This window comes from Lagopus muta, chromosome 11 (genome assembly GCF_023343835.1).
Source record: "Lagopus muta isolate bLagMut1 chromosome 11, bLagMut1 primary, whole genome shotgun sequence".
NCBI lineage: Eukaryota > Metazoa > Chordata > Aves > Galliformes > Phasianidae > Lagopus > Lagopus muta.
Window position 1 is genome coordinate 13,996,862 of NC_064443.1, and position 25,736 is coordinate 14,022,597.

General features: G+C 42.5%; 1 protein-coding gene across 26 annotated transcripts in view; it reads right to left on the minus strand.

Annotated features, from left to right (window-relative positions):
* MAGI1 (membrane associated guanylate kinase, WW and PDZ domain containing 1) overlaps window positions 1-25,736 on the minus strand; it is a 290,260-nt gene that overhangs the window by 53,849 nt on the left and 210,675 nt on the right. For 10 of the 26 annotated variants that reach the window (XM_048957500.1, XM_048957494.1, XM_048957505.1 and 7 more), the window contains exons 4-10: window positions 14,975-15,181; window positions 12,518-12,728; window positions 9,643-9,725; window positions 6,713-6,751; window positions 2,677-2,734; window positions 997-1,088; window positions 80-172 (exon numbers count right to left, since the gene is read on the minus strand). In XM_048957500.1, the coding sequence (XP_048813457.1) occupies window positions 80-172; window positions 997-1,088; window positions 2,677-2,734; window positions 6,713-6,751; window positions 9,643-9,725; window positions 12,518-12,728; window positions 14,975-15,181 (783 nt within the window). The remainder of the gene's footprint in view (window positions 1-79; window positions 173-996; window positions 1,089-2,676; window positions 2,735-6,712; window positions 6,752-9,642; window positions 9,726-12,517; window positions 12,729-14,974; window positions 15,182-25,736) is intronic. The other 16 variants (XM_048957517.1, XM_048957513.1, XM_048957516.1 and 13 more) reach the window with 6 other exon arrangements.

Genomic DNA, 25,736 nt, shown 5'->3' on the forward strand with positions numbered 1-25,736 from the left:
TTTACTGGTTGTGGTGGGAATTTCCTTTGCAGGAAAAAACCTTGCTGTACTTTTACAACTGGTTTAACAAGGTTGTTACCTTGCACTGGTGCTTCCCGAACTGCCTCTTGGTTGTTTGAAACAAGGTTTGGAGCAGCGGGTGGTGGGAGAGATGGACACTCCTCTGTCCATTCTGGAGGGGGCAGAGAGGGAAATGTTACTCGTTTCACAACAGCACTACGAGTTCCTCCACATATACGCATTGGGAGTGTGGGGTTTGAGCAAAGGAGACATGTAAAGCACAGGAAGAACAGAAAGAGACATGCAGAGGAGGAACAAAGTGAATGGGATGTTCAAAAAACAGCTCTGGAGGATCCTCTGTGTTTAAGTCAAACAATCTGTGTGCTCAGACACTATTCCTCACACACTCAGGATTTGCAACAAAGTGGTCTCAACATTTACATTAAAGCTATTCTTCACAGTCCTCGCAACATCTGTTCACCCTGACTGCTAAATAGAAGGGATGATGTTGCGGCAAATGGAGCTGTAGGATGAATGCTGAGACCTAAACCTTCTCTCCCTTTGACAGGAGATGCTGTTCAACAAGGAGTGGGAAAGCTATAAAGGTCCAAAAAGAAACCTGTCAGTCCCTCATTGCCATTGGGTTGCTTTAAAAAGAAAATAGAAGGAAAAAAAATTTAAAAAGTGAATAAGGGAAAAAAAAGGGGGAGGGGGAGTGTTTTGAAATCACGAAATTACTTCAGATGTTTGAGCTCCACAAAATCCAAAACTCTCCCATGCAGAGAGGTTTCTCTAGTGTACGTGTAAATGCTCACTCCTCACTCCCTTCAGTAGGCTACGGGTCCCAAAGCAGCCTTTCCTGTGGTGTCATTTTACCTCTAGAACACACTATGGCCACAGAATGAAGGACAAAACCATGAGAATGGGGCTGCCAAAGTGAGGGAGGGCAGGTTCCCCCCTGAACACCCCCTCCATGGTGCCCTTGGTGCTGCTAACCTTCTGGTGGCTGCTGCTGCTGTTGTTCAAGCTGCTTCTTCCTCTTTGCTTCAAGAACCGGGTTCTCATATTGCGTCTTCCGGTTGATGTGGCTGGGGATGGAAGAGAATGATGAATTAGGAAATCTGTCCTGTGACAAGCAGGGATCATTGTCAGGTGTGAAACCTCTCTGAGGAAGGGAATGAAAAACCAAACAATATCAACAGCAGCGCATGTGAAGCAGTGCTCATCTGGGTGAGCCAAAAAGCCTGCTTAAGAAAACAAAGGGGACTCCAGTATCAATATGACATCTGAGTAGGAATGGTAGATTACATCAAATACATTAAAGCAGTGATCCATTCTGTAAAAGAAATGAAATTACAGCAGGAAAGGTGAGGTCTGCCTGATTGCATTTTTAAAGACAGGCCTATATTGTCACTGCTTTAACTGCATTCCTAGGGGCACAGCCATTCTCCAGCTCACTGGAGTCAAACAAACAAAAAACACAGGAAGTCCCAATACCTGGTAACATGTGCAGCAGAGTTGAGCTGCTCATCACCCATTAATTCAATAGTTTCTGTAATCTCCCTTCTACTGTAAAGTTACAAAGAGTTCCCACTGTGAGGGGATGCACAGATTGAACAGTATTTTCTTAAAGCCCACCTCTGTGCCCCAGGCAAGGCTTACCTTTAAGAACTTGTTATTTTATCGTCTCTTATCCCACCATGTCTTTAATAAAAACCAAACACATTTTCAAGTAATTATGCTGTGAGCACTGCAAAGTGCTGGTTCTGAACTTTTCTAAAGATCAATATTTAAGCAACCAAAGAATCAAGTAAAAGCCACTTCATGAGTTTTGTAAAAGATTTTCCATTTCAAGACAGCTTCAGATAGTTAGGAGAAATCAGAACGATTCCAAAAAATGATACAGTTTAAACCTTTTTGCCATACAGTTGTTTCTCAAAAAAGCTATTAACCAGTAATAATGGAGTGCCTGAATTAGAAGGAAGAGACAGATGCTCAAATTAAAACCAATTTGCCAGTTTATAGATAGTAAGTAAAATAAAGTTATGCCTCATTGTTGTTACTTTCCAGTTTAATTCCAACAGGAAGGCGTGCCACAGAACTAACTGGCATGCATATGTGAAGTGATGGGAAAAAAAGCTGGAGAAATGTCTTGGCGTAGCATTTAATAGCAGAAAAATATTCTCCATGTCTTTGACAAATAAACGTCAAGCCTTAATTATACAGTTTGCTAACCTTGTTTCCCTAGGCACAGATGGTAGGGTCAGAAATGAGCCAAAGCAGACAGAAATCGCATTCCATGTCTATTCTGAGGGCTATCGTAAGCCATCCTAGTAGACAGGAGTATACACATAATTAAAAATTCATTTTATGGGGTCAGTGATGAAACAAAACTCAGCTCTCCAGTTTCCCAAGGGAGGGATTTGTCATTCAGATGAAGGAGCTGTTCTAATTCTGGCGAGAGCTGCACTAACCCCATAACTCCAGTCTGAACAACACAGCCCAGCACAAGAACCTCTGTGGGGCGGTGTGGGTACGCCAGTTCCTCCACACCTCCTTACCATGCTCCTTACAACAGAGCAGGCATCAGGGCTCCACGCAGGATGCTGTTGGAATGCTGCAGAGTCAAGCCCCCACTGCTCACCAGCCCCACCAGCCCCACAGCACAGCACTTACTCTACATAGTAGACACCATATACGGGATCCTCAATTTTCTCCCAACCAGCAGGCAACTCTGGAAATAGAAAAAACATTACTGGAGATCAACAGAAAGATGCCCCAGCTGTTCAATGTTAGGTTTGCTCTTGGCATCAAAACAACAAGTGGTTGATATGTTTTCTTTCTGGGACACCACAAGTACCCTCATGGCTTGGCCACCAAAGGCAGAGCAGCCCTCCATGGAAGCAAGAGAAACGGACGCAGTGAACAGGTCAGATTTATTTTAACGCCGGCATATGAAGATGGGTGAGACTGCAGCAGACTACAGAAAGAGCATTTTCCTCTTCTGTACCAGGGCCAGGCCATCTAGGATCACCCTTGCTGATACCAGTATATTTTTTGACTCATTTCTTAGAGATTTACATCTCATGGCTCAGCCCCCAGCCCAGAGTAAACGTACATCTTGGAACAGGACAAAAGGAATTTAATGTAAACGCCCAGCATATGGAAACCACCCATGTGGGGCTGGCACACACAGATGTAATCTCACTGCACATCACTTAACGTAAAAGCACATATTGCCATAATCACATGTAACAGAGATTCCCTTTTTTAATTGGCATAATTAACAAAAAAACAGTTCTGAAGATGAAATTAGTGTTTGGAAATGCATCCACTTTTGTTCCTGTTGATTTTCTAGACTGCATATACTACTTTGGCTATAATTAGTGAACATAATAAAATAACTTCAGCATCCAACTGAGGATTATTAAATCTGCATGTATTACTTAAGGGCCTGATCCTTGTTCTACTCATTTAAACAGAACGTTCCTATTGGCTGTGAGTACTGAAATTACCACTGCATCCAGTGGTGCAGTTCTACAATGCTGTAACTCAACTCAAAAGAAAGCTTCACCATGCAATGGACTGTGCAGTTGTGCTCCCTGTCCCACAGCCTCAGCACATTCACTTTTTTTTCTAAAGTCACTGTCAGATAACATACATTCAAATATCCAATGCAAAACAATTCCTCAAGATTTAACACTAACTTGACAAGGCCGATAGTGAAGTCAGTGTTCATTTATTATCAAATGCAAAGATTTATTTTCATTAACAGTATCAACTGCTCAACCAACACAATCAGCAATGGCCTATTAATAAATGTAACTAACTCATCCTGCTTTAATAGACTTCAGCTATGTTGCCATAAGGACAGAAATATCTCCAGACTGGAGATGAACGGAATCTATACAAACACACATGGGCTAATTACTCAAAGTTTATGTCTGTGTTCAGAGTTGGCTGAAGATCAGATGAAATTGATTGCATGGTTTTCACTCCACATTCCCTTATTTGCAGACAGAAGGAAGGTTTTTCATTCCTATCGCTGTCTTATTCTTATTGGATTAAACATCTTTGGATTCCTTGAGACATAAGCAATTAAATGCAAGCCAGTGCTAAGATTTGAGTATAAAAATACTACACAGGTTTATCAGAGGATTGGTTTGAAATGAATTCTTCAGAAACTGATACTCCTCCATACTATAGAAGGAAGAAGACTGTATGAAAACAAAAGTTAGCAAGCAGAAGGTCTTCAAAGTCTTTTTGCAAAGACTACTCTGGTTTGCAAAGGAGTACTTTCTGGTGAACACATTCTGGGGCCAAGCTTGAAGAATTTCAATCAGCACGACTAAAACTTAGCAAGCAATCAGGGACATCACAAGTTTAGCTGCCATTTCATTCTTAACTTGCCCCATGGTGAAAGCAGAATGCCAAAGACCAAGTAGAGGAGGAGGAAAAAAGTGAATATGGGAAGGGAGACGAAATATATAAATGCCTCAAAGTGAGTTTTCCACCATTTTTCTTACCCAGCTATGTTTATTTTTTAGTACTGTTTTTGATTTTTACACACAAGAATACAACACTTGTCTAGTGTTTACAACAGGTTTTTATGCTAAATTTTGTTTTCTTTTCTTTTCAAGAATGTCCACGGAAAAACAGAAATTCAATGCTTTCTTAATGCCAAAAATGCTCTTGTGCCAAAATCACATCAGGCTACTGGACAGTTTTCTATCTCTTCAGCATTCCACTTAAAGAAACTATCTCTGTACTACCAGAAATACCAATACAAAAAACTGTAGCTTTCAACGCATTACTTGTTGATTATGTAGATGCATTTTCAGACTTCTAAAAGCCTTATGAAATTTATCTAACAGCAGTAATCTCCATAGAAATCTAAACCATTATTTTCCGTAGCCACGTTGCACAGTCGAGCTTCTTAGCTGCTTTAAATAATTCATCTCCCTTCTCTACCTCTTCTGCTGCACTGAAGATGACCCAGGGTATTAGAATTTTTCATAAACATAAGACTTCAAACACACATTTTGCACCATTAGGAATGTGAGTGAGTCACGTGGTTTTTAATTTGGCATGTAGCATTCTGCAGCCTCGGGGCATTTGTTAGCAGGTAAATTCAATGGAAAAATACCCAGTTTTACACTTTTAAGTCTGAGGTAAATACACAGACTCCTGCTGAGATGCTCTCGTTCAGTACCCTGTTCTACAGAGGGAATGGATGAGTGGATGGATTCCAACAACAGAACCCCAAAAGCAGGGATTCGGGTTGTACCCAACCATAAAGGAGCTGGAGATGAGCTCATCGTACACAGCTCACACTGCTCCCCATGTAGGTGAGTCCAGGAGGATTTGCCCAATCACATAACAATTCCACTCCAAAGCCTAGATTTCTGTGTCCTTTAGTGCAACGTTCTAACAGCAGAAGGGTGATAACATAAGAGGTGATCTATTACTCCATCTCGCGTCCATCTCTCTGAAAAATACTTCCACTTTCCATTTTCTCATATTCATAAAGCAAACTGCAGATACACTGCAGAGCAATTTATCTGGCAACAACATGTTTATACTGAATACTAGTGCACTTAGTGAACAGGCTGTATGTTTTCATGCCCCCTCACTAATGCTGAACCATTTGAACATCTCCTTCTCACAGCGTTATTTGCTAATCTCAGCAGTGTATCAATGGGCTGTGATCTCAATAAAGCTTTGCTGCATTACAACAAAGGGAACATCTCGTGATGTTCAAGCAAAACACTTGGGTGCAGAAGTGCCTGCCAGGCTTATCAATTAATGAGTTTTCCTGCATCTGTTTTTCAGCCCTTCTCCTCATGCACCGTTCCAGGTATGTTACCCAGGAGTGTAGTGTTAAAAGTCATTCATAAGCTGCTGGCTGCCAATGCCTCATCAATCACAAGAAAGCAGGAAGCAAAATAACTTGCAAATCATTACAGACACTGGAGGTTAATTCTCTGGTAATGCAGCCCTCCTGTATGCACAAATATAAACTGTAAACACAGTCATCTTTAAAGCTATAATATACCAAGTGGAAACAAACCCCCCTATGCAATCTTGTGCCTTTCAGTGCACTAGAGCGTAGGTGAACAGAAGCAACAACTACCTCCACCATCAGCACAAACAGAACGAGCACAGCTGAGAGTAGATATCAAGACAGCACTCATTGCAAAAGAATGCAGCAAATAAAAGTGTACCACATCATCAAAAATCATCTGCTTATAAAATCAGCTACTGAGGCAAAATGCTCTGTTGCTTCATTCACGAGCTCAGCAATAGCACCCTGTGTAACACTGAAACTTCCTAAACCACTATTTAACTCTCTTGTCTGGGAAATATTTTTACCTTTAGCCACTTGATTTCAACTTTGGCAACCTTAAGCCTCACACTGGAGCCACTGATGCCAATGTAAAAGCCTCTAACTTCTGCAGGGGGAAATAACTTCTAACACACCTTGCACAATTAAGGCCCTCCAGCTTTCTTCAAATCCTGAATCAGTAAGAAAATCTGTGTAGGAGCAAAGGAAGACCAATACCTTTGTTGGCTAGGGAATTTTTGTCACTAAATTAGGCTTGTTGAAATGAGCAAAATCGAAAGATGCAAAATGACAAAAAGGAGAAAGCAATTAAAGGCTTAACACAGTGCAGTTGAAGTCAAACATCAAAACGAGAGATGGATGATTTACCTAGTTCACTGTCCAGTTCCTCCGTGTGTACCCCTTCTTCTCCAAGGGAAGAGCAGTAAATGAGATAGAAAAAATTAAAAGAAAAATTCAGATACCAGCACCAAGCAAGAAATTCCCTACAGCAAACAGCAGAACCAGCACTGATTTTCTATAGATTGAGCCCAAGCTTCCCATTTATCACAATCTAGTGACCAGAATATTGATGGATTTCTTGTATATAATGAAAAAAAAACGGTATGCCTGTATCAACAGGTTACTTTCATGCCACAGTTTGATGTGGCAAAGCAACATGTTTGTATCCTCTCTGCAGTGAAGCTTCTCCCTCAGATCTGCATGGTCTGACCTTTGTAATCCATTCTGCAGACATATGGATCTATCAGGAGGCCAGACCTGAATGCCAATGAAGAAATCTGAGAGAAAAACCTTGCATCTAAATAAGAACTAATGTAGCAAGGTTCTCAAGAACAGAACTAAATTTGTGAGCATGAAAGGTCTGACTGACTTCACTGTGCCTACTCAGATGATTTAAGATGGATGTGAAGCAACTCATGACTCATTTAACTGGAGCCACAGGCCCACACCAAAGTCCAGACGCACTGGTAAAGGCATAGACAGGAATTCTACAGTTTTAGAGGCACCTGGGACAAAGATCACATAGTTTTTCAAACACACAAAGCCATCAATATTCGCTCTTGCTCCATTTATCATTATCTGTTCCATATTCATAAGTTAACAGTGACACAGATGATTAAAGTATTGCTTAGCCTATAAATAATAATAATGCAGTCAGAAAATGAAGGATGATGACAAAACCAGAACAAAGATGGTAAAAACAATCGTGGACCTAATATGGTAAAGCATAAGCCATATAAGTGAATGATAGAAGCAAACAGAAGGTGTAGTGTCAGAGCACTGCTTTTGAAAATTTGGATACCTAGAAAACACTGCCATGATCTGCGATAGGTTCTACCAAAACATCTGTTCAGGAACGTTAACATGAAATACGAACTATGATAGCCTAAACAACTCAAAACTACCAGCAACTTGTCAGGGACACACCTCACAGAGAGATAACACCCAACAGGCCAGAAGGAACATCCAACAGGCACAAAGTCCACAAACAGGATGGGATCGAGCCTGAAACTCCCATGTACACACACACAACACGCACAAAAAATGGATGTAGAGTCCCATGACTTCAGTGGGATCCTAACATGGCCATCACCAAAAAAAAGTCCAATTTCCAAGATGCAGTAAAAATAATTTTCTCTGTCCTTAGTGCTGTGACGTACAATTACTCTTATGTGTGAATCAAGATCAGAACAGCCAGGCAAAACACTGCAGTGCACTGCTGCACTATGAAGCAACTCGTCTAATTACTGAATATTAAAAACGTTCATTAACGAGCAACTTGGTGAATGAAGTGGAGGGGCACATGGGACGATGAAACTTCTTAATTTTAAGGACATGATAAACAAAAATGTTGCTACTCTGTAAAATAATGAACTGAATTAAAAAAAAAATTACACAGCTGTATGCCTCCAGTCCCAATTAAATAAATCATCCCAGTGCTTGCCTTGTTATTGCAAAGAGGACAAGAGGTCTCGAAGGCTTTCCCCTCTGCAAGGAGAAGTGCCGTGTGGTGTTATCAGGGCTACTGGGATGGTGGCTGAACTGCCAGGACAGAAGCTGTGCTTCGGGGAAACTGCCCTCAGAAAGGATAAACCTTGTGCTGAGTCTTTGCAACCTCCTCTTTAAACTGCCAGCAGTGCTCAATTGCAAGGAGGAGGGAGCTCTGCCTGCGTATGCTATGATTTAATTTCGCCCCAGTTCTGATTACCCACTGACATATTCATTTTTAGGCCCAGAAAAAGGCCTTCATTGGCTCAGCTCCATCCTGACAGCCGATGGCTCTGCTCAGTGGGAGCAGTTGGCGCCCGGCTGCACAGACGGCTCCTCACATCCTGCAAACCTCACACGTGAGAGGAAGGGGAGGTCTGAAAAACTGCACGTTGCAAAAACAGGAATGGGCATTTGCAACCTACCAGTAAAAAAGGTCAAATGGAAAAGATGATCCTTTCCCAAAATAAAATGGTGATTGGACTAGAGGATCTTAGTGGTCTTTCCAACCTTCACGATTCTATGAAAATCGTAACTGGCAATGAGCTCACACCAGTAGGAGGTTAATCACACTGCAAAAATTAATTTCACAGCACCAACATGGATAAGGTGAACCCCTCCGCTTTTATTATCTGTCCACCACAGTAACACTGTGTTAGCCAAAATTAGTCATTAGGATAACAACACCTTTTCTGGTCTGAAGACAAAAGTTTCCATGGAAAAGTTCTCCCAAATGTTTACGTTATTTTTGTCATTAGTCCCTTTTCTTTCAGCACAGGGAAAGAAACTCCATTGGCTGCCCTGCCTTTGGCTGCTCTAAACTGGACAGTGGCTTGCATTTCCAACATCTCAAGGAATACAAAATTACATTGGTGCAGATTATCAGTGGCAAAAATCTACCATTTCCAATAGAATTTGCCTTCAGCAATCCTAACACCAAGTGCACCTCCAGACTTTAACACTGAAAGAGAAGCAATTGAGTTATTTCTGCCCAAACACAATTCAAGTAAAGCAGGGTAACACAACAGAGCCCACTGATGTGTTCCTGCTACATGGGGACCCACGGCGTGTACTGGAAAGCCTCTGCAAAAATGGAGGCCTGTCCTTCTACCACCTCTTGCTGACTTTCATTAAACAATCAGCCTTCCTGATGGCTTACACACACAGACAGTGATTTTACAACATAATGAGCATCACCTCTATGCACTTACTCATAAATATTATTTTTACGTATTTCTGAACACAGGTTATTGGAAAGAGAAAGCCAACGGACCAAACGCATTATTATTTAGCTATTTCCAGTCTCTTACCATCATCTTCACATTCTTCTAGAGGCTTCTGCTGTTTGCTCAGGCACCGTGGATCTAGCCAAGATGTTGTTTTTGTATTATGGCTGGAAACAAAAAATGGAAATTTGACCTTTGTTAATAAACTGAGCTGAAGTATCAGCGACAGAAAAATATATATCCTCTGTATTATTCAGTAGACCTGAAGGCATACTTTTGTCTCAGTAGAAAGAGTGCTGCAATTTGCTATTCTGCAAGCTAGCCCACCAAACCATGGGAATCGTGGCATTGTAAAAACAAAGGTGAAAAACAGAAAACTGAAGTAAGAAAATCAGTATTCCTGACTGGCAGGAGGTATATGAAAGCTACAATATTGTAATATGAATTTCTCAACTTTTGGCTTTAGTGATTTGTTTCTTAATTCCAGGAGCTGTCTCAGAGCCATTTGCCTCCTGATGAAAATACATAAATTTCCCTTCTCCCATAAAACACACAGTGACCTTTCTCACTGCAGAAGTTTGTTTGAATTTGGCTCTCACATTAGTCAAAAGCAAAACTTCCAGTGACAGCTTCTAATTACACCAACAGAAATGTTCTGTGGATGGAAGCAGAATAGCTTGGATGGAAGCAAAACAGCTTTGCTTTCAACTCTTCCTTCCTACCAATCCCTCAGCAGCCTGGCAGTGCCAGTCCTGGTGCTGATGGCTGCAGTGTGAACGGCCTTACAAGTCGCTGCCTAAAAATTATCTTCTCCCATCATTTCATTTGCAGATGGAGAGAAGCTCGTAATATAATGCCACAGCCTGATGTCATCACAGACCTGACCTGCAAAGATAACCCTCTGGTCCCTGACGTGCTATTTGTTGGGCTTAGTCTTCACTGCTGAGTTTGAAGCTTCAATACCATAGTAAAACTATTCTCTTTCAAGGGCTCGAAGCTTAACAACTTAACCTCAGTCTCACAACAGCCTCGTGACAAAGGAAATGCCATAACAAGGGCTGCGATCCTCAAGAAACTAACACCTGACCAGCAAACTTGTATTTTTTGCTAGGACATGTGACTGCCCTGCTCCTAGGATCTGAACAGTTGGATATTAGGAAGATTTTCTCATAAAGAGTGGTGTGGCATTGGAGCAGGCTGCTTTGGGAGATGATGGGGTCACAGTCCCAGGAAGTGTTCAATAACTGTGGAGATGCGGCACTGAGGGATGTGGTCAGTGGGCATGGGTTGGGGTTGGACTTGGTGATCTTAGCAGCCTTTTCCAACCATAATAATTCTATGATTCTTTTAAAAGTCATTGCTTTACACATCCTGCTGCCATGCCTGCCCAAGGCAGGATGAGCATACAAACCTTTTGTATGCTTTGGAGCAATGAATCTCTGGCTAGAAAACTGAATGGCAGAAATTCAGCAAGTCGGGCAAATTAAAAAAACAATAAGGCAGAGGGGTCCTGCCAACTTATAAATAGGAAAGTCTGTGATCTAGCTGAGAAAAAGGGCTGTGGGAGGAGAGCAATATTTACATATTTCCTCCTACTTTGCATTCAGCAACCTAAGACTCACAACTGTGTTGTTTGAGGCGTAGAGAATTTAGCTGAACACCTTTCGTGGGATGGGATTGTGTCAGACCTGCAACATGGTCTGATCTATATAGGGTAACAAGGATTGGGATACACGGGGTAACGAAAATCCAACTAGCACACCTCTTCAACGTATTTTGAGGACAAATCACTTCAGTTACAAGCCAGCAGGGTCAGTTCACCAGCACACAGCTCCAGGCTCCCTGGAACTGTGCTGGTGGTGTGAACTCATCTTGGATGTTTCCATACTGCTCGCTTCTGCACCCCGACTTAATACTCAAGTACTGCCTGATGGTTACAGGCATCTGAGCCAGTTTGGATGCACCAGCTTATTAGCTTGATACAAGTCAAACTAAATTGTTTCTAGGTTCAGACTGCCTATAGAATTAATAGAAATGTGGCCATTCAGCACTGCATCCACACCAACATGCTCCTGCACAGAATCACCCCATGCATCTGTACCCTCAAAATCTGCACTGCAGGGAAGGCAGCAGTTGGTGTTCTTCCAGATTTTCCCATCAGACAGCAAGGTGTGGAAGCAGACTACATTTTTCCACCATGTCTATTGTTCTCCTACAAAAGGTCTAACAAATTATTTGAGCTGCTTCCATGCTAGGATGCTCAAAATTCCCCCAGTTCCTCCAGCATTCTGGCACTCTTCTCTAATGTGCTCCCCTGCCCTGTAGCCAACAGAAAACCTGCAATGACAAACCTCTCCTTGGCTTCTCCCAAAGCTCAAATCAATTCCTCATCCCCCCTCTGCTTGTGCAGCTAAGGCCTCGAGTTTCATAAGCTAATTGAATTTTAATCTAGCTCAGCTCCACAACAGGTCCTGTTTTATAAGTTACTCCTATCTCAATAAATCTAGACAAGTATAATTAGAGACTATTATTTATGGCATGAAGAAAAAATCAATATCATCATAAAGCTGCTGACAGCGCAGAGCTTTTAGGCAAAGCCTGTACAACACCAGGTGCTCTTTGCTTTCCTGAATTTACTGTGCCTGCTTTGCACAGAACTACGCCTTCTGCAAACCACTGCAGCATGTTAACACGTTTGGCTCTTTTGACAATGCACAAAGCCCATAGCTGGCTCTGGGTGGGAGCAGAGGAATTCCCCTGTCTTTGAGCTTGGGAGTCATCTGGACGTTTATCCAATCAGGAAATGCAAAAGCCCTTCACAAGCAGTAAAGAACTTTTAGCTCTGCAACATAACACAGACGCTAAATATTTCATACACACACACACAGTGCGTCCACAGAGGTTTACTTATGCCCACAGAGGGGGAGAGAGATGGAATCAGAACAAGAATGAGGTTTACTCTATAAAATAGACTTCTCCGTTCTCGGTGTAGGCCATCTCCCAGTTTTCTGGCAGAGGACCTAGGTTATCCTCGGCAGAAGGAGGTAGGTATTGAGGGAGGCTCTGAGATGGTTCCGTGGTGGGAAGATTGGTGTGGCTATCAATCGCAGACGGTGGGGCTGTCTCTCTGACGATATGCGTGTGATGATCGTCTTGGTCACCAGACTCTGCTGTAGATTAAACACATTTTCCATATTGAGGATTAGGAGAATAACGTTTCCTATCTGAAGAATGATCAAAAGGAGCGATGCTTTACATGGCAGCCAGAAGCTCAAAGTCAACAAGCCAATGGTGAACTTCTCCAGCAGTGCTTTTTTTTTTTTTAAATTAAAAATTAAAATGAATGTCAGCACTGCACCATGTGTCCACGTGTTCATAAGTGTCTGAGCCGTCTAGCGAGTGCTACTACACAGACCTACACCATATCCTACCAGCCAAAGTCACTAAGGGGTATTTTATGATGTATTTGTCCCTTTTCCCTTTATGGAAATACTGTTCACGCCTATATTTATGCCGTTTTGAGCTACATACACGAAGCAGTGCTGGTCATCCCCTCTATTCCTACTTACAGCTAATTACAGACCTCCAGCCCAGTTTTCTGGGATGACCCTTAATGGCAGCTCCTGTGCTTTTTCAACCATGCATGCTGCCTTCACAATAAGACAAAATACTGAAAATAATAAGCTGGAAGAAGATGGAAGAAAAAGATCTAGACTACAGCAGCATTCTCAGATGCTTGCTTTCTAGCCTTCCCGCTGTTTGATATTTTTAGGTAGAAGCTGACAAGATAAAAAGGCATGAATGAATCATCGCCAGCTTAAGACTGTGAGTGTAAACATGCCACAGCCTGAAAAACACAAGTCACTGAGAGGTCTGCTAAGGAAGAGGGAGCATTTTAATATGACTAGCACACTTACACGTGAAACGAGCATAAGGAATCACTTTGGTACAGGAGGAATATCTCTCTTTTCTTGATTCTGTGCCCATTTCATGGAGGCAAGGGGCCAGGGTGTGAGAATGTTGTGACAAATGAGTTGCATCTTCCAGTATTTCATCTTGTTGAAATAAAACGAGGGAAATAAATGATGCTACAGCCAGTTCACGGGCAAAGCGCTGAGACGAGTGGAAAGGAAGGCAAATAGCATCTCTCACTGGCTTCCTCCTAAAAACAGGTCCTGCAATAGTACTGGAGCTCACTGCCACCTCACAACCCATGAAAAATTACCCTCAGGTAGAAAAACTTCATAAAGGAGCTGGAAGGCAGAGACAGGGATTCATAGCCTGGGAAGGACGAAGCCAGCTAGCAGTTGGAAAAAAGCAAAAGGTAACATCCAAGCAGAGCACAACCCTCAACTTGACACTAGAAAGACCAAAAACTAAATTTTGGCCTAAATCCTTCTCAAGCTCTACAGAGATGTGCGACTTTATATTACAAAAGTTTCTAGTGATTTTTCAGCCAATGCTTGAGAATAACCGGAGCAGCATTAAGATCTGCACTGGGCAGCACGTGAGGCCTCACTTCCACAGCACACAGCCCTCAGTCTGCTGGAAGGACCATGGGGAAGAAGATCTCATAATTGCATGCAGTATCTCCCAGTGCAAGGAGGGGGACAGGAGAGCCATATATTTTAGAAGGAGCAATAATTAGTTTCAAATGTGCCATGCCTGAACTATTTCATATTGATTTTAATGACTGGAACTCAACCACAGGTCAAGCTCTTCCTTGAACTTTCTGAGCTTGGCTGAGATTGAACTGACAATGAGCTGACAAAGCTACAGACAGAATTGAGGTTCTCGGCTAATTCACAATGAAGACGAATGTATCTCACGTAGTATTCAAGATCATTTCAACTTAGGAAGTTTCTGATTTCCAGTGGGAGACTTACATTGCAAGCTGACTGTCCACAAAGCGAAGTTCAAAATGATGGCATGTTCCTTGACATCAGAAGTAATTACACGATTCTTTTTAAGAAAAAGCTCTGCGTTTGCCAGAATGATTAACTCAGAGCATAAAGGGATTTACAAATGTTACCTTTAATTTCTACCAGACATCATTTCATCTTTCTGTACTTAAACTTGTCATTTGGCTCAGTGGAATAATTGAAATCTACACTGGAGTAAGTGAAAGCAGACTCTGTCTGCACCCAACAGACAATTTCTGAAAGAAATATGAATGTGTCCTTAATGATGAAACTGCACGTTACCATAGAACATCTTTTATAAAATTCTCAATTATTCTTCACTGTTTAAGAACCCTGATTAAAAATCCAGCACTTTCCTATGCCGGAGAACTTCATAATGTAACGCTGCAAAATAAAATGCCACCCAGGAAGCAAAACCCACAAACAGACAAATTAACCCTCCAAAAATCTTTCCCATGCATCCTAACTGTCAGACTGTGGTATTTTCCATTTACCTGTGAAGCTACTGCTCATTTCAGGTGCATCATCCTCTTCCTCATTCTCTGTGTGCACTATGCCAGCATTTTGCATATCATTGTAAGACTTGGTTCGCTTTGGAGTCGACTGCTTGGAGCCAGACTGCAGGTTTTGCAGAGCATCGGTGGAAGTCACTTTCCCACTGAGGGGCTGGCTGGGAGGCTTGGGCGTTCCATAATAGTTACCTAGGCAATAGAAACACATTTGCATCTTCAGAAGGGAACAGTTTAAAGCAGTGAGATTTCTGTTTTATTTTCAATTCCATCAAAATCTCTGTCTTTCCCCACTGGTATGTAAATAAATACATAAACTAACACAGCGTTCCCATTTTTTGAGGGGCATATTTCACCTCTAGAGAAGACACGGACATATTTTTGCCTTTTAAGTTATTCTTGTTAGTTCTAAAAGCAAAAGCAATGGTCCCATTGTTTAGGTGCACTGAGCGTACAAGGGCTAAAACAAAAGGCAGCCGTGGTGAATACCAAACTTCATCTCATTACAGCTGAATTTCAATTAGTAGCCTTTTTACATGTGTGCACCCACACAATGCTGTGGCAGATCTGGAGTGAGCCCTGCAGAAAATAAAAAATTCATGACTGCTATCACCCAGCGAAGTGATGAAAGGCTCGATGGCCTGCTTTAACACGCAGGTTCTTTTAGAGTGGATGCTGCGTTTAAAAGCAGAAACTACTCTCTCTCTAAAGGAAAACTTTGTCAAAGGAGAGAAAAGGAAAGGCACCACGTGGCACTGCTTCCTCCAAAGAGGAAGCTCAGCAGTTGGGTCAGCCTGGGTAGAAGTGAACAAGCAGACCCTGAGGCAGAGCTGGGATGGACAAAGACACAGTGGCACTGTGCCAGCACAGCCCCTGGCATCTCCTCCAGGGGTGACGTGAGAGCTGCAAAGCGCCTGGGATACTTTGGTGCCCCCTGAAGTGACGCTGGAAGAAGTACGGAATGCACTCAGGTGCGCTGGCACAGGAACCACGTGGAGATTTGGCATGGGTTCACTTCAACCCTGTGCTCAACGTGCTCTGAAATCCCCAGGGAAGCACAAGACTGGAAGCACTTCCCACAGTTATAGGAGCTCAGGCTCCAGCGCCAGGCTCTGCTTCTCTACCCAACAGATACCTTTCACACAGAGCTCTGTGATGCACAACACTTTACATCCAATTACCCTTTCAACAATTTCTTTCTGGAAGTCAGAGGTGGGCTCAAATATTCTCCCTAGCTGTGTATGGACCCATGTGAGGGTGCACCGATACAGCTCCCACTTCTGCAGCATCACAAGATTCTCCTTTAAATCACACAGGTACAATTGATTACATTCTTCATCTATCTCCATAGGCTACACGTAACACAAACATTTTTCCATTTTCCAGTACATAGTTATATAATCTATTTAACATCCAGTCTCCAAAACTACCAAAACCCCTTTTATTGCTCCTATTAGACTGGAAGGAAACCACATGCCAAAGGCACGTGATGCAAGGGCACTTTAAAACCTCACCAGTGCTAAAAAAGATTCTTTTATTTACATTCATACACATGTGTTCATGCTTTTGTTACAAAAGCCAACCCTGTGGGCTCCACTGGATCTACTCTGTGCTCACACAGCCTGAGTACCAGGACAGCAACACGTGCAGGTTTGTCTTAACAAGGTGTGCTCGAGCCTGTACACAATGTCATGGATTCAGCTCCATGGGAGCAGCGATGCTCCGCAATGCTTTCATCTTCTGCTCGTCATTTCAGAATCCTAAATGTACATTGATGCATAATTTATAGGGAGAAGGAAATTACTTCTTCTGGAAAATCTCTAATGGGGATGGAGGCTCCTAAAGCAGGTTGCAGCCTCTGCTAGAGAAATGATTCTTATGCTCTACATACTGCAGAACTGTTTTATGCAGAAAGAGGAGGAATGGGGGAAAGAGTACAAAAGGAAAAATACAAAAGTAGGTGGGAAGAAAAAAGCTAAATGCCCTGCTCTCTTCCTGTCCTCTTCAGCGTTTCACCAGACAGATGCTGCTACTTTTTGTCAGTTTCTGCTCTTTTCAAAAAGTAGATGTGTTTCACAAGGATGTTAACTGCTAAGCCACAGATCCAGATTTTGCAATGGATGCAACAGAGCAAATGAAGGGGATCTGTGGATGTTGCTAACGTGCATTTTTACTTTTTCTGGACAAACCCAAAGCACAGATGTTACCATCATTCCTTCAATCACAGATACGTATCTTCAAGTTTGCTCATTTTCAGTTCCTCCACCAACAAGCAAGTCTGAGCTTATGAAGAGCTCATGGAGAGCTGTTTCCCAGGAGCAAAACAGGTGTCTTCCAAGTGGTTCCAATTTACCTACAGCAAAACCACCAGTCCTTTCTCAACGAACCACACATGGTTCGTTGGTACCACGATTAGTGAAGAATTATTTTCTACATAAACTGCATGCTGTCTTAGAGGACCCCCACAAAAACATATATGAATGCACATCAAGAGTAAATATGAATACGAAATGGAGCGTGGCTATGCATGCGTGGGTTTCGTTTTGCAGAATGTAGGAAATGCAGCCACAGGGGCTGAACTTTTCTTTTTTCTCCACAGGAGGCAGACGCAGCCTGAGCCAGCATTAAGAAAATAACAGCTCTTCCTTCAGATGCACACAGAGACATACAGGTGTGGCAAAGCACCCAGCTCACTAGGAGAAACTGCGAAGGGAAGCTCCAAGGCAGATTCCATCTGACAGATTGAGGAAATAGAAATATCCTTCCCCTTGCATTTGCTGGATGCACTCAGATCTCTCCTTTGCTAAGCAGCTCGTTGTGAAGGCGCAGCACGCAGGCCCAGATGTGGGGGCAAACACACCATTAGGAGGGGCTGGCACTTAAAATTATCTTCCTACAAATTATAAAGAGAAAATATTTACCCTGTGACTCAGCAATCCAAACACGCACCATTAGCAACTGATAGCAAACAGCCCAGGAAGAGTTTTTAAGCACTCAGACTTGACATCGTTTGCTCAAATTAAATCTGACAGTGTTTATGAGAAAAAACATATATTTAAAAATATGCTTTAACAGTGTTTTGTGAGCCACTTGTAAGCCTACAGAAGGGGCTAACTCCATAGCCAGTGTAATTTGTACTGAATATCCAATCAGCTCTAATTATTAACAGCATGGTACGTGAGCATACACAAGCATCTGCCAGCCCGGAGGATCCCCACCCATTTTGGGAACTCAGCACAGTGGTTCCAGCAGAACTCTCCAGCGTGCTCAGCAACCAACAAGGCATGGGTGCCTCTAACGGGATGCCCCGAGGCTGCAAAGAGCGGCTCAGCTTCCAGCTGAGGGAGATTTCTTCAGCAAGACAACAGGAAAACCTCTGTTGTTCTGTGGAAGCACCAATTATGAAGCACCTGGGAACCTTCTCATGTCTGACTGCTAAGGGAAGCAGGCTCCTGAACCTTCCCACTCCTCATTCTCATTGGGATCCTGCCTAATAATCACTGCCTAATAGTCATTGCAATAATAGCTAATAATGCATTCACTCAGCAGATGCACATACTATTAGCTGCCTTCTTTGTCAAGCACCTTTCACTAACCCTTATTTTATTCAGCCCTTTGGTGCTTAAAACACATTTAACCACAACTTGAGTTTGATGGCAGCTCTTGCAGCCAAAACCATGAGTTAATCCATGTATTCTAAAGTACCACTCAGGAGAGCGCACAGAAATACCAATAATAATGAAGAAAACATAATAGCTATTTGGAATTAGTTGATTTCTTTTCATCTCCTTATCTCTAAGTGTCGGCAGCTTACACATTTCAGCATCACACACAGTAATTAGACTTCGGTTACAGCTAATCACAACAATAAGACAAGTTCTCATCATCATAACACTTCTTCCTCTGCCAGCTCAAGCATAGATGGTAATCAGTGAAAGCTATCTATCCTGTCCCACAGTTACAAATTAAAGCAATGCTGTCCGTCCAAAGAACTTGGGCTATTCTGTTTATTTGAGTTTTAGAAAGCTAGTGGCAATGAAAAAATTTGTGTTACATTTCAAAATAACAATATGCTATTATTAAACATTCCCCTGAAGGGAAGTAAACCCATCCATGATTCTAAGATGTTTAAGGGACCTGGAATTTGAAATGTAATTCCTAAAAATACATCAATTCCTACACTTACATGAAAATAACTGGGAAACGAACCCATAAGAACTGCTGTCAATTGCCATTTGATTCAGATACAGTTGTTAGGAGTCCATTCATGGAATGGGCAGAGATGCATAAGATGGCAGATGCAATCTGGAAAGGACTAAAACTGTGCAGGTATGAGGCCAGATGTCTCTTCTTGCAGAGGCAAAACGAGACCAAAGAGGCTGTGAGCAGCAGAGCTGACGGGAGCTCTGGAAGCAGAGGGGCTGTGAGCAAAAGCAAGTATTAATCCCAATGGCACAACAACCAATGCAGTCCGAAGTCTTACATTTCAGGTGCTAGAGCCTTCCAGGGCTGGTTTTGCTGTAGCTATCATTTTTTTTGTAGGGAGAATTTCTTTTGATTTTTTTGTTGCAAAGAGATTGAGGCCTGGGACTGCAAGTGCATTTGTCTGAGGAAAGTGCAGAGCAGAGTTCTTTTATTGATGCCTGCTGTGAGGCATAATTTTGCAATTACAAAACAAACAAAAAAACCAACAAGACACTCAAAAGCTTCTGTGTAGCACAGTGGACCCTGTGTCCATGAGAATGTGTCTGATCTTCAAAGTTACATCTCTGCGGTAACGAGGACTCCATTAAGAGCTCATGTTTTAAAAAGCAGTTTGCAGCACACTGTGTTCATGCAAATGCATATCTGGGGAAAGAGACCTGGAGATAAGCGCCAAAATTAAGGCAAGGTCTTGACGTGAAGACTTCAAATCACAGAATCACAGAATCACAGAATCACCCGGGTTGGAAGGGACCCCAAGGATCATGTAGTTCCAACCCCCCTGCCTAGCAGGGCCACCAACATACATATTCAGATCAGGTTGCCCAGGACCCCGTCCAACCTGGCCTTAAACACGTCCAAGGACGGGGCATCCACAACCTCCCTGGGCAGCCCGTTCCAGGGCCTAACCACTCTCCTAGTAAAGAACTTCCCCCTAACATCTAACCTAAATCTTCCCTCCTTCAACTTAAAACCATTTCCCCTAGTCCTGCTGTTGTCAGCCCTTTTGAAGAGTTTACTCCCCTCCTGGGTGTAGGTTCCCTTCAGGTATTGATAGGCTGCAATGAGGTCACCCCGCAGCCTTCTCTTCTCCAGGCTGAACAAGCCCAACTCCCTCAGCCTGTCCTCATAGGGGAGGTGCTCCAGCCCCCTGATCATCTTAGTCGCCCTCCTCTGGACCCTTTCCAAAATCTCTATGTCTTTCTTGTACTGAGGGCTCCACACCTGGACACAGTACTCCAGATGGGGCCTCACAAGAGCCGTGTAGAGAGGGACAATCACCTCCCTGTCCCTGCTGGCCACCCCTCTCCTGATGGAGCCCAGGATCCCATTTGCCTTTTGAGCTGCCAGAGCGCACTGCTGGCTCATATTCAGTCTCTCGTCCATCAGGACCCCCAGGTCCTTCAAATATAATTATTAATGTAATTGTTTTCTTTTCTGAGATGCAGCTCGTGTTCTCTACATTCTACAAGAACCAAAACAATTGACCCTTCATTTTAGCAGAAGGGGCTCTGCTCAGTTAATACAGCCAAGAGTGCTCGTGTTTGATTAGCACAGGATGAATGGATTCCTGGGAGCAGAGCTCCTGCTACGCTGTTTTGTCTGTTCTCTTCCCAGATCATATTCTGCTACAGATTTCCACATTCTGATGACAGATCTGGCTGCTGTCTGCAGAATTCACCTAGCTGCAGCTGCACATTGATTAGCAATTGCCTCAAGGAAACTCAGAGTATCCAGGCAACCGGAGGAGGCCACAGATACAGCATCTGGATCGGAAGCAAAGAACAGACAACGGAACAGAGCTCAGAGAAATTAGCCTACAATATATGCAAATCCAATTTGCTTTAACGAGCACATTCTCTGTCAATTTTTTTTCAGTTACGAATGGTGAGGTTAACTGAAAGATCAGTCCGAATTTTTTGTTAAATGAGTCAAAATGCTACATTTGCACATTTCAATTTATGCTTGAAATCTAACAAAAACTGCAATTAGTGGCCCTGTAGGCAGTGACAGCATGGCAGAAAGTCACCTACATATCAGATCAGTCTCACTTATTCTCATATTTCATGTGTTATCACCAGGTGCTGCCGCATGCTATTGACAGTGCCTACGTACAGCTTCATCCAGGCACTTATAATGCATAGTACGTTTCTAACAAGCCAAAACAAAGATAATTATAATAACACACATGTAGAAAGATACTGGTGGCATGGGACAACCATGGCATCTCAGGGATCTTCCAAGCTCAGCTATATTAGATTATTTGTTATATTCATGCAAATAAATTCACGGGGAACATGAAGTTGAGCATCGCATATGCAGAGAGCACAAGGAGAAAAGGCTGGATCACAGCCTATCCGGCACAAGGCTGTAGGAATCAAGAAAATGTCATGCACTGTGCACATTTTGTCAGAGGTTTTTCAGGACAGCGTCTGACCCTGAGGTCTGTGTTTTAAAAGGTATTAAAAAGCAGTGAAAAGCAAAACTATCAAGGAATAATTTCAGACAGAGCTCACACTGGAAAACTTCTCATTGCAAATGCACAGAGAAGCCAAGCAGAAATTCCATAGGAAATTCAAAGCCAGTCTAAAACTCTATTAAATACCTGAATATTTGCTTTTAGAGGGGAAGAGTTACTCAGCTGTGAGACTTTAGCTATTTGTAGAATGAAGCATTGTTATCTGATGACACTTCAGTACAGCTGCACTCATGTTTAATACTGATAATCACACCCAGACAAAAACATCCTTTTCCTTCTTTCTAGCAGTTTAAAAAAGAAGAAAGAGAAGCATAAAAGCCAAAGGTAGACAAAGTATCGTTCTGCAGTGCACAGATGTTTGTGTGAACATTCTGAATACTGCTGTGACTCACATGCAGCACCTTGCACTTGGCCTTGGTGAACCTCATTAGGTTCACGTGAGCCCACTTCTCAAATCTGTCCAGGTCCCTTTGGATGGTATCTCTTCCTTCTGTCGGATCATTACCAAATAGTCAGAGGAGAAAACAGCTCCTGGATTTATTTTACTAAAATAAAGATTGCTTTAATGAGAAAAAAAAAAAAAAAAAAGGAATTTAACCTTTACTTGCTGTCTCTGTCACAGGCACACTTGTGTGTGTACCTCCTTTGCCTACAAAATGTGATGCCAAAGGAGCCATTTATTGAATTATTGAGTCAATCTGCAGTACAGAGACACTAATAAGCAGATCTTATCTTATTAAGTGGAACATGCTGATCTGCTGCAAGGGCATCCCCAGCATCTGCCAGCCCTACTAGCTCACTCTTGCATTCTGCATACCAGACGTGGTATTCATTTCAAGTGTGGACAAGTTGACGAGACAGGCTGTGAAGGCACCAGAACAGCTAAGAAAATCCTGCCATTTTGCTGCAGCAGCTGGGCGAGCAATGCTACTGCAGAGAAACCCAAGGAGAGTGTGCACATCAGGCATGTTAGGCTAAGGGCATCTTGATTTGAAGCATGTTGCTGAATACACCTCTCTACTTCAGCTGAAATTCTAACTACACTGTTAAGGTAATTTATTACACTCATTAAGTACCGCAATCAGAGACCCTGTCTACAGCAGCTAGTTTTATACACTTTAAAAATGTTAGCAAGTCACCCCATTACATCTCAGTCATGAGACTAATGCAGATTACTTATTACTTCTCTTGGCAATCACATAACACTTGTCCTGTGAATGAAAGATGATGCCTTGACAATAATACTCCATAATGTAATAACCCTTCACATGTTATAAAGTGCAGCACTTTTTCTTTTGAGGATCACTAAGTGCTGGGCAGGAATTCATTAATTCAGCCTTGCCAGGCCCTGGCGACACAGCCATCCCCATTCGAGATTCAGCCACCATGCTAATGTCTCTGTGCGGTGCCACTGCTGCATCCAGCTCTGAAATGTCATCAGTGCCACCATCTCACTCCTATTTTAACAGGAGATGACCGCAGGCACAGGATATCTGCTGAAATATTAATGAAGAAAGAAGGAAGAGTTGTGTTTATATTCTCCAGGCTGGGAATCTGAGCACAGAGCAGCCACCTGATTTTCCCATGGCCGCTTGGCAGGCTGGGGAAGAAATGGAAATAAAACCTAGAAGCTGTGGCTCCGCCAAAACAGCTCTCCCTCAGGGTCCCCGTGAGAGCCTGCAATTCACATGCAGAAGTAATTGCTAAATAATTAGTAACCTACACAATTACTTCCATGCATCCATCAGTATTTTATACTCTGAAGGACTGGTCAATAAATGCCTGAGATTGCAATCATCTCGGTTTCCTATCCACCAGAAGGCCCAGATAATGTGCAGGCTAAAAAGATTTTTTCTTCCTTATGAGAACTGTCAATGGGAATTACACCTGGCTCGAGCATACAGTGCAAAACTGACCAATACTGGTGCAGCACAGCAGCTTTGGGCAGGTCTTCCAGCATTTCAGTTCCAGCTCCTGGATTCATCTGATGAAAATGGAACTTTCTTAAGGGAAGAAAGGGGAAGTTTCTAAGCTTAACGGTTAAAAAGCAGCATCTTAAGACTGGATCTGAGAACCTCAGGAATTAAGACTTTCAAATTCACCCTCCCACCTGATTGTGATTTTTTGGTGGATTGTGGGTGCAGAACACATCAGGGGGTGGCCAGAAAAGAGGCTGCCATGCCTGCTCTGCATTCACAGGGACGTGAATCAAAAACTGCCCAGAAGGACACACTGGCAGTGCACCAGGAGAAATACTGATGGTATTATGCAGCCCAGTGGGTAGGCAACACCTTTTCAGCTTGCAGTTTCTCCTTGCAATTAGAGCACTTCCAAAGCCCAAGTTTTTCTTTCAAAACATGATATGCTCTCCTACTATTCTGTGGTTTCCAGCTGTTCTCTTCTGCTTGTTCTTTATTCCTTCCAAATCAATAGTATCCATATCAGCGTCAAAGTTCTGTATTTTACCCCTCTTCTGAAAAAGCTCCCTGTTCTCTAATCTTCCTCCCCAGAAACTCTCTTCAGTAACTGTTATTAAACAAAAGCTTTTGTTACATCTTCTCCCAGTGTTAGTGCTAGATTCATGGGGGCTTTACGCCTTCAAAAGGCAAATGAATGTCGTCTGTTAATGTCATAACATAATGTTCACTGTTAAGGTCATGCTCTGCTGAAATGCAGCACAGAACTCAGAGCATATCTACATCCATCTCCCACCCATCATCTGATGTGGACTCTTAGAAACAATGGACCAAAGGGGAACCCCAGGACAATCCTGTCCCCAAACCATCATCTGCTTGAGTCACTACTGGGGCTGCTGGAAACACAAAGCTCACCCTCTGCTCCCAACATCTCAAACTCCAGGAGCTTCTCGTGAGGTGCTCTTCCCCACCATGAGCTTTGGGTCTGTACTTCATCACTTTGTTCTTAAAAACTGCCTGCTGCATTTTAAAGAAATTGTGTCCTTTTCCCATGCAAATGTTGCTACCTTACTGCAGCAATCAGGAGCTTCTTTCACCTCTCAGTTCATTCAGTACCACCAAATCTTTCTTACATCATTTGGCCAAATTTCCCTAATGAGCATCACTATTCTCCACTCTGTACCAGAACCGTTGCTTCATCTCTCTATCATCGCATTACATTATGAATGAAAGTAACTCTATCTCTCCAACTGTTTAATTCCTGTTTGGTACAATAAGTAGCATTATTAATAATAAAAGCAATGCATTAACAGTATTATTTTATTGTTCTCTGGAGAGAAAAAGAATATTTCCTTGTTCTAACTTCTATCCATCTGGTTTACAACAAGCCGTCACTGGCAGGGTCAAAAATATAATGAACTTCACCATGGAAGGGCATAAAAGAAAACAGCAGTAAAATGCAGTATAAATCAAATGCAAACTGATGTAATGTAGGACTATAAAGCTGGTCAAAAACCAAAACTTGGACAGCAGAAGTCTAATTTTGTGGTCTTCCTTGTTTGTTTGTTTTTTAAGCAAAATGATTGGCGTTTGCAGCTTGAATCACTCCGTCCTTTCAGGGTCTGAGATCAAAAGTGTCTTGATCAATACACAAGATTTCTACCCCCTCAAAAAAGGACAGCAGTGCTATTAAAGAAATATTGGAAGGCAGCGAAATCATTTCTTGAAGCTGGAAGTGAAAAATGAGCTGTATTTACTTCACATCACAACCAAAGAGCCATGTCTTGTTGCAGATGTGTGCATGCACTGTCGTTAGTGTTGATGCTGATGGGGCCAATCAGCTCAGAGAGATGGAAGACTGAACCAAGTAACATTTGCAGCATCTTCATGCAAACCGTGAAAAAGCAACAACAAAAAAACCTCACACCTCCAAAAGTAGTTTCACATTAAATACTGATTGCATCTTTAGATCAACAAATCCTATTGCATAACTGAATTTGGCCAATTTGTTTCGCATTTACTTGAGAGGCAAAGCCATCTTTTCCCTGCTCTCACCCCAGTGACATTTCAGTGCCCCTTGGCTGGCTCCACGCTGTTGTTTGCAAAGCGTGCTGTAGAAAGAATCAACACAATGACTCAGCTTCTAAGT